This window comes from Platichthys flesus, chromosome 1, assembly GCF_949316205.1.
Source record: "Platichthys flesus chromosome 1, fPlaFle2.1, whole genome shotgun sequence".
Classification (NCBI taxonomy): domain Eukaryota; kingdom Metazoa; phylum Chordata; class Actinopteri; order Pleuronectiformes; family Pleuronectidae; genus Platichthys; species Platichthys flesus.
In genome coordinates, this window is record NC_084945.1 from 24,199,661 (window position 1) to 24,215,837 (window position 16,177).

General features: G+C 40.0%; 1 protein-coding gene across 2 annotated transcripts in view; it reads right to left on the bottom strand.

The window, feature by feature from the left end:
- Positions 1–16,177, bottom strand: part of ntrk3b (neurotrophic tyrosine kinase, receptor, type 3b) — a 159,281-nt gene that overhangs the window by 67,060 nt on the left and 76,044 nt on the right. For both annotated transcript variants that reach the window (XM_062389657.1, XM_062389652.1), the window contains exons 7-11: positions 14,618–14,759; positions 9,588–9,893; positions 9,047–9,061; positions 5,531–5,583; positions 3,361–3,463 (exon numbers count right to left, since the gene is read on the bottom strand). In XM_062389657.1, coding sequence (XP_062245641.1) covers positions 3,361–3,463; positions 5,531–5,583; positions 9,047–9,061; positions 9,588–9,893; positions 14,618–14,759 — 619 coding nt within the window. The remainder of the gene's footprint in view (positions 1–3,360; positions 3,464–5,530; positions 5,584–9,046; positions 9,062–9,587; positions 9,894–14,617; positions 14,760–16,177) is intronic.

The following is a 16,177-nucleotide window of genomic DNA, read 5'->3' on the forward strand; positions in this document are numbered from 1 at the left end:
TTATGGCTCCATCCAAAGGTAATGACTTCTTCAGGCTGATTCTCCAGAACAAGAGTGGGAGGAGAAAACTCTCTCTCTGTCTCTCTCACACACACACACACACACATTGGCAAATCAGGCCTTTGTAAAGAGCAGCGTGAGGTCTTGAAAAAGTGTCCACACTGACATCACCTTTCTTTAGGTCTTTTATTCTTTCAATCCCTGACAGTGACAGAGGAGAGAGGCATCTCTTATTTAAAGTGAACTGGAGCAGGTATCTGCAGACTGGAGATGGAGAACGAAAGGATGAAACATGGCAGAACTAAAACTGATGCCTCTTATTTGGTAATCATGACCCAAAGACAATAAGCTGATCATAACAGTGACAATAAGGCAGAACATGCCAAAGGCAGAATCATATCTTCCTCCCTCACATTATAGGATGCAGCTGATTCTCCACCTAACACTGGTCTTTATGTAAAAGCTGAAAAAAACCATTAGCAGTGGAAAGTACTTTAGTGCGGTGATATGCTAAACCTTCAATGTGTTTCTGTTTTCCTGAGCTATTACAGTCATGTATAAAACAATTAGTTACCTAGCAAGGGTGCATCAAAATGTATGAGAAACACTGAGGTGCCCTTCAGCCAAGCGGCGGATCTCTACATATTGTATGGAATGGTGCGCTTTGCAGTACAATGTGAACCCCAAAACTCCCTACACTGTCCGAGAAAAACTTTGGACCTTGTCATCAGGGAGACAAATTACCTTCTTCAGCGCTGCTGCTTGGAGAGAGCGGAAACTGCATTTGAAGCATCCTTGTGCTAAGAGTTGACTCCTAAAGTAACAGTGACCATTAAAACATGCTACGCTCTGGATGCAGCCAGCACTATTAAGCAGTGCCCGCTTGTATTTGATAGTAGGTGCAAATATAAGGCAGGGCTGTAACACAAAGTTTTACACTGAGACTCATATCAATTCTCAGATGGTGCATTAACAGGACTGTGAATTAAATAAAAAACACAAAAGCAAATGGAGCAATGTTTTAAGCTGGTTCTGAAAGCTTGAGCTGCACGGCTCCATTCGTGTGAATAGAAAGACAATGATGTTTAAATTTTGTTTTGTGTTTGCTTCTTATGAACTGTGTTATTGTATGATTATGTCAGTGTGTCTGTGGTTATGAACAGGATGTTGTGTTATCTGTAGTGGAGATGTTAGGTCCTGCTCTCTGGTTTATTGTTTCCTTCACCTGCCCATGGACTGAGCTCGCAGCTGAAGTATATTTCCTCTATTTTCAGACTAATCTATGTTGCATGTGGCTTAACAATAATCAGTCTCTACAATCATCTACCAGACACACCCTGCAAGGGTCTGGCCGATCTGAGAAGAGTAATGAATCTTATTATTTTCTGTTGCATTAATAAACAATGCAAATGTGAATTTCCTCACAGACTCTCAGATGTGGGCGGATACTAGAAATATTAAAACACTTGCTAAATGCATTGCTATCCACCTGATGATGGTGCGTTACGACACTAAGGATTGTTTCAGGAGAGAAGATGCACCATGAGTAAACAGTTATGACACTCATTAAATCTTATCACATCCATACAAACACAGGGGGTTACAGTCTCTTCACGTCATGGATTTCTAATACGTTTTGTGCAATGTGTGGGCGTTTGTTTACATCATCTTGTTGTTATAATCTTTTCGGTTCGTTTATAATCCGGATTTGTGACTTTTGTTTCCTGTCTGTCAGGGTAGTTTGTTAGCGGTGCTTGTATTCGTTGTGACATCTGACAATGTCGTGACATTACAAACACGACTGCCAAGCCTAATTAACTATAAGACTTATTCTCGTTTAGAGGCAGCTTTAGTCCAATGCAATAATTGCCACCTCCTAAATAATTACAGCGGAGAGTTCTTAACTGAGGTAAGTAACAAACGCTTATCCTTTAAAGTAGCTATCAAGAGGTGCCGGTAGCTAATGCTACTTTACACTTATGGTCAACGGCTCAGACGTAGCAGGGGACCGAATAGGGGGGGTGGGGTGGGGGGTTGCTTAGTGTGTGTTTTGACTATATCTTGACCTTTCCATGGTGACTTATCAATGTGACTGTGGAAGGCTCAGAACTGGTCAGAACAATGTTTTTCATTAGGGTCAGCGTGTGGGTGTGTGTAAATCGTTCAAAACCAATTATGGCATTTTCAAATGAATACTTGATGTTTTAACTTTCTCTTAAAATGAAATTTCTCAATTTTCACTTTGTGCAATTCTCAATAGTCTCCTCAGAGTAATAGAATTAAAAAAAAGTTATATTTCTATTTTAGGCTTCGCAAATTCAGATGGATAATTCATATGCCGTCCATCCTTTATGTTTATGTGAATTTTGGCATTAGACTTAACCAAAGATATCAGAGCAACTAAACCAGTTTTTGACTTGATTGATACATATTCAAACCACATACATTTTTAGTATGTGCAAGTGTTTCTTTAGACCTACCATCAAACATGTTATTTTTGTCGCTATTCTCATTCTCATTTAACGAAAGAAGAGTTACTTTGTTTTAAATGCGATTAGAATATTCACATTACCCAAATATAAACAGAGACGGGATGAGGATGTACTGTATGTTTTGTGAGCGGCAAACAAGCACGCCAAAAACAAACAAGCAAACACAAGCAGATGCCACCACTCGGCCTGCCAACTGATACAAACACTTGAACCTGAACCTCAGCATCTGAGCCGCTGCCGTCCTCTCCTCATCTGTTTGTAGATCAGCGCTACAACAGCTTTTACCTCCTCGAACAACACCAACACCAGAGACATCAGTAAAAACTGGGACCGACCCAAAACGAAGCTCAGCACGCACAAAAGCCGTATTAATCCTATTGAATCCCTCAGCATGATCGACAGTGCAGAGTCCCCTAATTAATTCAGGATCCCTTCTGAAATTGCTCCACATAGTAGACACAGTGAATATATGAGGTGTATGTACAGTGCATAGACCTCATTTGCATGCTCTCAGTCCTTAAGTATTGATCCAGCTGTCTATATATGTGCATTTGAATGGCTAATTGCAAATGGATGTCCTTTGGCAGGACTCAACCATGTGCAGCATGCTGGGGGGGGACACTGGAGAGTTAGTCAAGTGTAGTTTTCCTCAGTAAACATGCAGAATGACTCCTTTGGAACGTTAGAAGACAAAGAAGGGTTTACTCAGGACTTGTAGATTAGCTGCGTGTACGTTTTCCAGTGAACAAAGGTTCTATAGAGATTAACTGATGGAATAGATTCAACACAATGACGCAACTGGCAGTAAGGCAAAAAGCAAAGCTGCCTGTCTGCCCATCAGCTCGTCAGACTATTTGCGTAGTCTTACCTTTCATACCGAATTTGGAGCGTCGGCCGTATTTGTTGATGAGAACAAAGAGGACGAGGAGAAGGACACAGGCAAAGCCCGCCAAACCAACGGCGATGGAAACCTGGGAGGGACAAAAAGACTGTGTCAGACTCAGGCAGAGACGGCGCCTCATAATCTTTGCCTCATTTTTGATCACCTTAAATACTGCAAATCAGAGTTGAATCCATTAAACTGTGTCTACTATGTTTTTTACCTGCTCTTTCTCTGGGTAAAAAAGTTAAACAGCTGTCTGGCTGTAACGTGTTCTAGTTGACAGAATGTAATTTAAATGTGATCCTCATCTATGGTCAGCTTTACTCTCAGTGCTGTTTGGGAAAAAGTGCAGCAGTTACTTTAAAGTCGTGTGTGTGATGTGACTCTGAAGAAGCTGCTGCATCTGGCTTATCATCCTCATTTCAAACAGTTATTTCTTATCTAAACTCTATCAATCTGGATCTATAAAAATAAACTGTACAGAATGAAAAGCAAGACAGCTGCTATTTTTTCAGTCTACACAGTGCAGTTTTCTTGTCATCGTCACCTGCATGTTGTCAGATTTATTGCACATTTATTAAAGGGGAAACTGTTCATTTATCAAACAGAATATGGAACATTTTGAATATATGAATAATTTTATAAATAAAAACCGTGTTAAACTGCCAAACAAATGTTTTATTGATTATATCTCTAAATATCCTAAAGAACTAAAGACAATCTTGAACATTTGGAGCCGATGTTGCATGGTCACGCGAACAATATATTCATTCAACCGTTCTTGAATAGTGAAATTAAAATGATTCATTAATTCAAAGCTAACTTACCAGAAAAGAAAACGATTTTAACAAAAATCAGTTTGATAAGAATTACCTAAAATGACAGAAACCATCTTTGAGAAAAAAGATATTGGACCTGTCCTATGCTGCAGTTGTTAGCATGTCCAGCTAATTAGCTTGCTGCCTAGTAACAGGACACTACTCCTGAGGTTTAAGAGCAGTTCATTAGCTGACAAATCTGAGTTTGGGAAGTTAAAAAAAAATTATCATATGGTAAATCTTTTGTGTAGTATATTTACAAGATGTGTGGTATTATCTTCTGTATACTTTCAGAAATTAGAATAATGCTAACATCGATGTCTGCTATACACATTCATTAATCCCCTTGTCAACAAGTCATCTGAAAACTGACGAAAGTCGGACACAGTTTTTTATTTTTCCAAGAAGGTCACTAGTTGAACTGTGTTTGCTGAGACTTTCAGAATTGGTGCGAGTTAATTTATCACTAAATGATATATGGGAATTTTACTCACATAGACATTTTTTTTTTCATTTTATGACATGTCTTTTTTGCCTTAAATCTATTACATTAAGTTACACACCCGCTTGCCTACAAAACTGCTCACCTCTGTGGCCTGCTGAAGCCAAATATAACTTTATTATAAGTTTATATCATTTATATAACATTGATATTAGTGTCCATTTAGAGGTAGCACTGAACTATAAGGGGTAGGACGTTGAACTGTTAAACAGGAAGTTCCAGCCACTGCAAATTACAATGAAGTAGGTGTTAACTTTTTCAGTGTCACTGCTCCTGCATGATGAGCACTACACAGGTTTGATTATTAACATTTATGATTGCTCAGTTCCATTTCTGTATCCTGCTAAGCTCTGTCTTAAAACAGCCATGAACAAGACAACTGTCACATCTCAGTGACTGCAGTCATTATTATTGTTGTTAATAACAGCAGAGCTTCTACTGTTACGACATACTACACATATATACCTACATTCACTAAGCCCACTGACCACATCTCTGTCTCAACTCAGCAGCACTGGTTTTAGAAACTGTTTAGAATCAACATGGTACGTAGCATTTGAAAACAGCATCACTCCCTGCAGGAACTTGCTACCACACCATCATCATCAGTGTCCAAACATTCAACTATGACAAATGACTTTAATATTGTGTGCTGTGTTGTAGTGTTAGTGCCTGGGCGCTGCATTTCAACACGGAGTACAAAATTCTACAAGGGTCCTTTGACAAATAAAAAGCAGTGTGGGGTTTGGACTGGACCACACAGCAGCTCTCTGATGAGTCCAGGGGTAACATCTTTAGTGTCCGTTTCATCAACATCGTTTAGGAGATAACTCACCCCGAACGTATCTTCGTCTGGTCGACTTGAGTCACTGCCTGATGGCGTTGTAACTGCAACACACAAACACAAAACAGCCATCAGTTGCTGTGGAAGATAGATTATCTTTAATGGCTGTGGTACACATTCGAGTAATTACAGTAAATAAGGAAGTAATGTGAACGTTTTATATTATTTTGTGGTAACATTTCTTAATGTTGTGTATTGTCATTTGCTGTGATATGAAAACCATACTGTGGATGCACTTTCTTGGTCTACTATGGTATGAGCCGGTTATCACATTAAACAAGTATAACAATTACACAGGTAAATGCCAAGCTTAACAGGCTATAAAAGATCACATGCTGTGCTCTTTAGTGTGTATGATTGAAAGCATATTTTCAGTATCATTCCAGTATTTTGTGCTAGGGCTCATTGCTATTGGTCTCTTGAAGTGGATTGACTTCAACAGCTGTGCCATAACACATGTTGATGAACAGAACATTTTTATGAGGCTTTTCAAAGTCTGTGCCGCCTTAAACGCTCACTAAAGTCTGACACCTGTCACAAGAGCCGACCGGGGGCCGGAACTTTACCTTCCAGTTTCACCTAGACTCAAATCTCAAATATAAATACGAGAAAAGAGATTGTGGATTTGCATTTCAATTGCACAAATGCATGCTCATGCTTGCACACACACAAAGGCACAGAATAATGAAAACAAGCAGTTTTAGAACATAACACAATTATACAAGCAGAGACAAATAAAAGAAGGGTATAAAGCCCAGAGCACCAAATGCTGAATTAGGTAAAATTGAATCAGCTGAAAAACCCAATGAACTTAATCAAACATGACATCTAAAAAATCTCCCCCAAATTCAGTCCTGAGTAGCCATATCAATCTGAAAGTCCATTCAGACTAATTTGTTGATCTTAAAATGCACGTCACACCATGACAAACGAGAGGCTTAGGTAAAGCTCAGAGGTCTGAGGAGTGTAAGGAGAAGAGGACGGAGGCAGAGCCTGGAAACCAAATGAGCTGGTGTGAGGGAATCTCTACTCTGAGGCCTCCAGCCAGGACATCAGAGACTAATTGTGGGCAAATTAATGAGCACATGGTAGACTGGCTGCCACTGACTCTGACACACACAGTACACTAAAGTGCCTGACTCTGTGTGTGAGTGTGTGTGCCCTAACTACCATCTCTGTCCCTCCCCCCCGGCCTCCATCCCTCTGTCCTCTCCTCCCTCTGCCCTCCTCTCTCCTCAGCAGCATTAGCATCGGTCGGCACGTCAGTCTCCCTTCCACTGCTGGACTCTCTCACACACCACAGCTATAATGTTTCACACGCTCATCACCTAAACACCTCTCCCTCACCTTCCTCGCTCCCAGTCACGGTGTAAGCCTGCAAGACTGTGTTTGTGTGTGTGTCTGTGTATGTGTGGCAACATAGAGTCATTGCCTGCCTAATGCAGCTCGCTACACAATTAGTTTCCATCCATCTCTGTCCCTGGCCATGCCGCAGCTTTATAATCCATGGCTGATGAGAAAAAATGGCCTCATATGGAGATGAGAGAAGACTCTGATGAAGGGCAGAGATCAGGCCGGCCCACTTTGTAAGAGCCATCAACATCGAGGCGGTCACAACAGCCTGAGGCCAAGCCACGCATCACACCCAGAGATTTACAATGCAGTGTGAGTGTGGGCCAAAGCCCCATTCCCAAAATATGACAGCACTTACTGCCTCACAAACGTTCGCACATCACCAGCAAATGAGGTGGGAAGCCAGCTTGTTTTCACTGAGGTCAGTGAGTTAGTGTAAGGGAAGCAGCCTAACTACTCTACGCATGATAAGTCACTGATACAATTCCCAATAAACACAATGAGGAAAATCTGAGGCTGGACGTAGGGAGCAGATCACATGACTGCTATGTTCCTGGCTGTAATCAAACTAAGGACAGTTAAATATTGTAACCACCAGGTGCATATTTTAAACCCTTTCATATGGTTCACTATGATGAGTCCCTATGAAGAGACACGACAATTTCAATCAACTCAATCAACTCATTCAGATACTGAGCTTGAAGAGCTAGCTAATATTAGCTTGGCAGGTACAGCTTATGTAATGTTGCTGTCATTTCAGCTGTCTAAATTGCATTAACTAAAAGGATACCTATTTTTGTTTCTTTCTGTCTGAATTTAATCTGTCTGATTTTTCATCATTCTTTAATTGCTTATTATTTTAATATAAGAAATAAAAGAGGGTGTAGTATAAAGAACAAGGATTTTATCAGACCAGTTTCAACTTGTGGCCCTGATCCGGGTCATCCTTATAAGATGCTGCTTGAGTTTAGACAACTTAATTTGCCAACCAGCAGTAGCAGACTGTGGTCGTAGGAGGCTTTCTCACTATGAGAGTGTACATTATTTGTCTGAAGGTAAAGCAGAGCATCACTGCAGCATCAGCTGAAGCATGAAATCTCCCTCATATCCCCAAAAAGGCAGCAGAGTGTCTGATGAATTGTAGAATAGCAGAAGCCACTGAGTAGCTGCCTCTGGTTTTAAAACTAGAATGAACAGCAACATGACACAAGCGTGTATGAGGAATAATGTATTATTTAGTTTAAAAACTCAGCCTCACCCCGACAGACTCAAAAAAGCAGGTTTTGACTAAAAGGCTGCCAGTTTAAATCCTGACAAGGGAGCATAATCCAAGCATGGAAGGGGAATACTGTCCACTCTCTCTCAGCAGCCTGGTGTGCCCTTGAGCAAAGCTGTGTACCACACGTTCATTATGTTTAACAAAGCTTTGAAATCAAAAATTTGCAGCAGCACTGACTGAAGCACAAAGGGAACAAATTTCTCCATGGTTGTGGTTGTGATGGTTATGATGGAGTATTTGGGCCATGGTAAAAGACATTGGAGATTTTTGAAATAATATATTGATAAAACACAAACAAACATGTAAATAAGAGGAAAGTTTTAATATTAGGAGAATTAAAATTCTCCTAATTTTAATGTTTTGATTTTTGAAAAATATCAAAACATTCTAATAATATAGTCATATTGTTTTATTAGAATAAAGGAAACAGATTTTTTTAATACAAATAATCAGCAAAGAGTCTTAATTCTCTTACAATTGACTTCATTCTAGAAATTTTTGTCCCTTTAATTAGACCTAACACTCCACTACAGTTAATCTTTGGCCTCAAAAAGGGGTCAAAAGATTTTGACAATCCACACTTGAATATCAGCCTCTGTAACTCTGTAAGTGAATTTGCATGAGAAATTTGTGTTTGTAGCTGAAATGTGGGCTATAGAAAAATTAAATTGTTGTGCGTAAAAGTCAGCACTCAATCTCTAGTTGACAAGGCTTCATTTACAACTACATGAACAAGCCCATACCATTTTGAAAGCGAAACAATGATCTGAGCCCATAATAGTCGACCAACATTGATGCTTTTCTCTGTTTGCTTAACGCCACCAAACAAACCAAATGAAAATAGCAGGTTTAAAGTTGAAAATTGAAACACTCACCTAGTTCCACTACGTCTGCAAAAGAGAAGACAGAGAAAGTCACACTATGTCAATACATTGACAAAAGGTATTAACCTTGGAATATTGACCATGGGGGAAATTTGTGAGTCTTTGTGGGTTTAATTCTCCTCCTGTGAACTGAGGATGAACTGCTGGCGAACAATCAACCTGACTGAACTGTGAATGAACCCTGGCAGCTATCCAGCCAGAAGGGATCAGCAGCACAACCTGCAGCTTGTGAAGCAAGCTTTTTAATAAAAACTAAAAGCCCTCAATAGTTCTTCCACCAAGAACAGAACCTTTAATTCACACACCAGGAAGTGAAGACAAGAAATCCAAATGGTCGAGGCCTTGCTCTGATGGTGTAGCTCATTCCCAAAGGATATCCATGGGATATCCATGCAAAAAGTGTTAGTAAACTTTGTATGAATTACATTATACCAATTAGTATACTCTATTATGATCATGCTGTCAACTGTGCATCATTCATTAAACACATGTACCATGAGGAAGACCCAAAATGAAGGAATATTCTACTCACCTTCGTCAATGATGCCTGGCTCCATTAGGAAGTGACCATACACTGTCTTTGTGACCGTTCCCAGCGGGTTACTGGCCTCCAGGGTGTAGTTGCCGTTGTTGATGTGAGTTGGGTTCTGGAAGGTCAGACAGCCCTCCAGATAGTCCTGGTAGAAGTCCATCTCAGTCCGAATGTAGTCGTTCTGCATTACCTCCTTCTGCTTGTAGAACCAGCGTAGCTTGGGGTGGGGGTAGCCCCGAACCGTGAACTCTATGCAGGTGTGGAGGCGTTGCTCTGGCTCTGCCAGTCTAAGGATCACTGGAGGAACTGCAGTGAGGAAGGGAGGAAACCAGGTCATTCAATAGATACAGAAATGTTATGGGCATGAAGAGCATGAGTAGAAGAATAGAATGAGCAGCTATAAATCACAGTCCTTTCTTCTCCCATCAAATAACCTGTTGTCTGTCTTTGTATTCAACAAAAGGTGAAGTATAAAGACCTTTATGCCTCAGGCTGGTGAAAACCTTTCCTAATTTTTCTGAACAACCTAATAAATGCAGCAGCAGACTAAACACAGAGTTGTTTTGATTTGTTCCAGGAAAGATGACATTTAGGACTTAGGTTTCTTGCCTGGGAGTGGCAATGAGCCTTTTACTGTGCGTTGCAAATTGCAGCACTGCAAGGGATGGAGAAGCAAATGGATTGAGGGACTCCTCCTGCTTCCAACACACGGAGGAATCTCCTGTGCATGAACAAGCACGGGCCTCACTTTCTTGACATACTGCAACACACCTCTGAATCCTCAATGACGCCAAGCTACGAGGCAATTTATCACTTTAAAACCATCAGATACGTTTCATAAACAATTGATCTGCTAATTTGTCTTTGCATGAGTCACTTTTGTAGCTTCATCATCAAAAGGAAATATTTGGCAGGCAGATTTAATCTGGCAGTCGCTCTCGCTGTGTCTGTTCTACATATCAGCCGAGCCCCACCAAACCTACATATCCACCTACACACATAAACACACACACACACACAAACACACACAGACACACTCATTAATCCTGCAATTCCCAGCATGTGTAAGCCATCCTTTTTATATAACTCGATATCTGGAGTTGTATGTGTGTGGTTATGTGGTCGTTCAGATCCCTCTACAGCTGTCCCAATGAATCCCCACCTGTAGTCTCCTTCAGTCTGCTACTAAACAGCGCATGTTTAGGATTAGAATTTGACCAAGAGGTGAAGTTGAGGTTTTTGTTTAGTCATTTATTAATTAAAAAGTATTTAATGATCACATTGATGTCTGTACATTATCTAGTTCCAACCCATCTGATAGAAGTTGATATATAGGCCTATATATGTATACATCCTGAATATTTTACTGAATATGTTAAATAGGTATCCCAGAGGATAGGTGCTTTCCTCTGGGAACTATTAATGTACACAGAAAGATCAATGTCAATTCATTGAATAGTCGTAGAGATATTTTAGTTGGATCAAGATTGTGGACTTCCCCTCTGTTGGCCTTTGTCTTCCTGAATGGCAGTTCAGATCTGGTATTGAACTCCATGTTACTTCAACCACCGAGGTTTTGTTTTGATCATGATTGTTTATCCATTTCTTAGTCATCATAACATTTTGCAGTAGATCTGGATAAGGGGCATATTCCATTTATTTCACATTTTATCGCTTTCAAAGAATTCATGGATGTTGATAATGATGTTTTTCGGGGCCTGATATTATATAAACAGATGTAGTGAATTTAAATGTACTTTAGCGGAGGTATTTGCTTTATGAGTGTCATTCTATTTTACTATGTGGTTTCAGCAGTGATAAACTGTGATTGATTGAGTTAAAATTATTAAATAAATGTAACTGTCAGTTACAGCACTGGTCATTACGTGTATAGCAACTAGCGCTTATGTTTTCAAAGCAAATAATCGTCCACTGAGGACATGAATAATCTATTTATCGGTGAAGCTGTCATTCCATAAATTGCTTCGGCGATATTGTTCCTGCCAGACAATAGTGACAATAAAGTCATTCAACTGAACTAAAGGCTCAGGCATGTGGATGTGTGAAGATGCTGGTGTGGGGGCGTGTGCAGGAAGAAAGCAGAAAAAAGGCAGACATAAGAGTGGAGGAGGACGTGAGGGTGGTTCTAGCCGTGGAGCCTATAAAGAAAGAGAGGGAGAAAAAAGAGAGAAACACAGAATTCTCTCGTTGATGGACAGTTAAGGACCGATCCATTTTCCCCTCAGCAAAGCTGTCAGCCCAGTCTGACTCTGTACAATACAAGTCATTACAGTGCTTCATTCTGGTCTATAACAACATGGCATCCTCGTGGCGCTCATACAGATGACAAGCTTTGATAACTACATGCCTTTGATCAGTGAGAACACTGAATACATGGCCAGTTGTGCAATGTTATCAAGTGGTTACATTGGTGGCAAATTTCAAATGACATGTTCTGGAGATAAAACATCACGGCTGGCAGTGGGAGGGGAGGCTAAGCATTTCATGGGACACATATTCCCTCCGGGCTGAACCAAATCGTGATTAAGATTTTAACCTGCACGAAGCGTAAGTTATATTCAGGTTCCCAGGGGGGATAATTTCCTTACTAATTAGTTATAATTAGAGTTAATTCCTTGTTCTACCCCCTGAAGCTACCTAGGGAACAGAACTACTAACCTAGGTGTTAGCTTGTGCCATGTTCTTCACAGAGAGCTACACCTCGCTTGTCCAACTATATAAAATATATGGTAACATATGAATCTACGTCGCTGTAAAGCTGCTATTGCTCCACACTGCAGTAGAACAATGGGCCTGCAGAATTTGCATCGTGGCTAATTACAGTTTCTCTAAAAAAAGGGAACTCATCTATGAATGCAGAGAACGTTACTTGACGGCTGGTAATTTCGCTGTCAATCAGATGACTCCCTAATCAGAGCAGCAGTTTAAGCTATTTTATGACATTTCCAGAGACAATAGGCTGCACAGGGGAGGAAATGTAATTACCATCAGAGCATGTGGTGAAAAATTAATAAGTCAATTTGCAGCACCAGCAGAGAGTGTCAACAGAAAAAAAAAAACGCCCGTAGATGTACATTGATAGTGTCCGTGCGGAGGAAGCCCTGAAGCCTAGATGTCGCAAAGTCTATCAGTCATTCTGGCATGGTCCTTAGCAGCTCTGCTCCTGTTTGAGTCGGTGACAAATCTCCCCCGTCCCGTGGCAGGATGAATCGCAAACAGCCACAATAGATTGTGCCTCACGACAGCGAGCTTCCAAAAAAGAGAATAATGTCTACCACCTTTGATAAATATTGGCTTTGAATGCAGTGTGTCCCATATCCGCCTATTGCCAATCCACAGGGTGAACTTACATAAGAGCTGCTATACAGCATGTAATATAATTCATGGTGTGGATATTCAGAGAAATGCGGATGGTATCAATTCATTGCTGTATCATTGTTGAGGGATTTATCTTTTGGCCTTTCTCTCTTTGCTCCAATCAAGGCCGCACTTTCCTGTCGGCCGCGGGGTATATCCTTGTTAATTGGCTACATCAATTTCACTTGGTTTGTAACTGTGCAACACCTCATTGCATTCCAAATGTACCTGCATGATTTGTCTCCTCTGCCTGATAAAAGGAGATTTTTTCCCTGTTGTAAATTATTCTCTTACACTGTCACTGTCTTTAATGCAAGATATATTTCAGTCCATTAAAGATACTGTGAAAGTCATCTCATGCAAAAGACAATCACAGTCTTCTTGGCTCCAAGAGTTCATAATGAAACCTCCCCATCTTAAAGTTACTTTATTTTATCCAGAACTTTTTTCTTCACTTATTTGTCCTTACTGCCTGCCTGCTGGCGTCCAGTTGGAGACATAGTGCCAAGCCTTGACTGTTTAATGTATTGAAACAATAGGTCATCGTTTTTAGTATGGAATTATTTATTTTTCGTGGTAAAATATATAAACATATATATATATATATTTATTAAATGAAAATAATAATTGATCATCTTTGATAAAATGTTTAATTTTCAATGCAGATATTTACTCTGAATAACATCCAAAGAGCCTTACATGAAATGGTTCTAAAGAAAAATGTGCATTCCCATAGCAAAAAGGGAAATGGAAAGAAAAGAAGAGAAAGTGTCATCATATCACCCAAGTCTTTACAAAGACATGCAGGTGTCAATATCTTCACAGGAAATGATGTGTGTAAAATTCACTCCTGTTTTGTCAATATTTAATCAATCCAGACAAACACTTAGTGATCTATTCATACTAAATACAAGATCGTTTGTTCCTGCCTCTCACTGGTAACAATAGATTTGGCTTCGGGCTCAGCAGCCCCACCTTCCCATCCCGCAATGAACCTACCCTATACTCCCAACTGAAGAAGCAGGTGAGCAGCAATAAGTTGAATAAATGTCAGACGGCATAATTGTCTTGGGTCCGAGGGAATTTCTGTTTTATTAACATCAAAATGAAAAAAATAAATGATTGAGTCCTTGTCAATAATAAGAATTCAAATTATGTAATTCATTATTTGTATAGTTTACAACTAATTCTTTTCTAGATGGTTTATATTTTATTCATGTCATTTCATAGATGATAACTTAATGGATTTTAAGAGGCTTGTGATGGTTGTCCTGATGATATTAAACCATATGATATAAGCATAAATAGATTTTCAATTTAGATTTACGTAACAAATCAGTGCGAATAAGCAAGTGGTATATGTGAACATACTCACCCTCACATAACACAAACTCTGACTGTGAAAGCAGAGTTTTACACATTTTATGAGAGTGTAAGACTGTTTCTCATTATTTATAATTGCAAGGAACAACGTGCACAAGGTGGCAGAATGCAGGGATCAAGAAAAACCCTCTAGGATTAAAATGTCCATCACTGGCTGTGAGTTACTATGTCCACCAAAGGCCTGAACACAGTCCTCCCCTCACTTCTCAATTGAATGAACACAACTTTCCTCAAAAAATCATTTGATCACAGGAAAAAATTCAACTCACACTGTACGTTGAGCTGGATGGAGGAGTTGGTCATCCCCACCACGTTCTCTGCGATGCAGGTCAGCTGGAAGTTGTTGTCGTCTCGGCTGATGTTGAACAGAGTCAGGTTGATGGAGTGGATGTTGGGCCAGTACACATTGGACTGTGGACAGAGGAGGAGCAGCCACAGAGAGATGTTTAGGTATGCGGATGATGTACTGTGCACAGCGTGCATTTGTATTGCAGGTTTAAATCTTTAATTACTTAATTAAAACTTCAGTGAATTATTTATTGGTTAGACTCCTGTGGAAAGAGACATAATACAGTGAGGGGGTTCACACCATCAATTGGAATTAATTACTTCAAAGATTTAGTCTGGTCTGTCTACTAATGGCCGAGCATGTAAAGAGAGATAATTGACAAGTTTTATCGCAAATTTACACCTTTACACCTTCAGGAAGCCTTACATTTCCCTCTTTGCATGTAGCTGGCCAGGTTCCCCAGCACTTTACTCATCCCCATGAGCTACAATATCTGTCTACCGCGAAACATCGAGCCCGAGGCTGAGGTAACTTTCATCTCTGTAGTCACAGCGAGCATTAAAGACACCGATGACAAATACAGCCACATGGCAATTTCAGAAACTGCTGTTCTCCTCTCAGCGCTGTTTATCTCTGCTGTTGTTATTGCTGTGACGTCCCTGGGGCCTGACTCTGGGGGGATTAGTGGGTTTGTTAGCTCACTGTGGGTTCAACCCTTGTCTCTCACTCACACAAGGCTGATGTAGTTTGAAAAGTGGTAGGTCACCATGGGCATCTATACAGCCAACTTGTTCTCAGCATGTGAATAAGCTATACAGCTTGATTGGGGATTTTCAGACCAAAATTTGGGTTTTTCAAACACATCAAAACTTGTCGAAAAAAGACTCAGGGTCCAAACCGGACTCAGCGCAGGTTAAATAGGGACTAAATTCACAATGAATGCAATCAGGAGTAAAGTGAAACTGTGATCTAGACACATTTTCAGACAAATGTAATACATTTTAGTTTTAGTAGCTATAGAACTAGCTAAAGAAATAAGAGAAAAACTGTTATTTATTATCCAGATTACGAACAATATAGAGCCTATATACACACAATCACAACTATACTAAAGTTGAATTGTCCAATTAACTGAAATATAAGTTAATGACAAATACCAACCTTAAGAAAAAAGGCATTTAACTATAACAATCTGATGTGGAGTTACCAAAGTATCAGGGTCCTGTGTTGTTGTCACCTCCACCAAGGAGGTTATGTTTACACCCCTCTCTCTTTATTCATTTGTTTGTATGTGGAAAGAATTTCCATGGAACATATGATTGGACATGGAGCTTGACCATGGGGCAAATCCAGGAATTTTCACTTTCTTTTACATTGTGGGAAAGGACTTTCTTTTTTTTTAACATTTTCACTGATTTCCCAGGGAATAATACAGAGATCTTGATGGAATAAATGAAGCATATTTAGGGGCCTCATGTCTATAAGTGTCTGCAGTTTGGTGCAGCTTGATTGAATTTAAGGGGACTATTGGGCTTAAGTG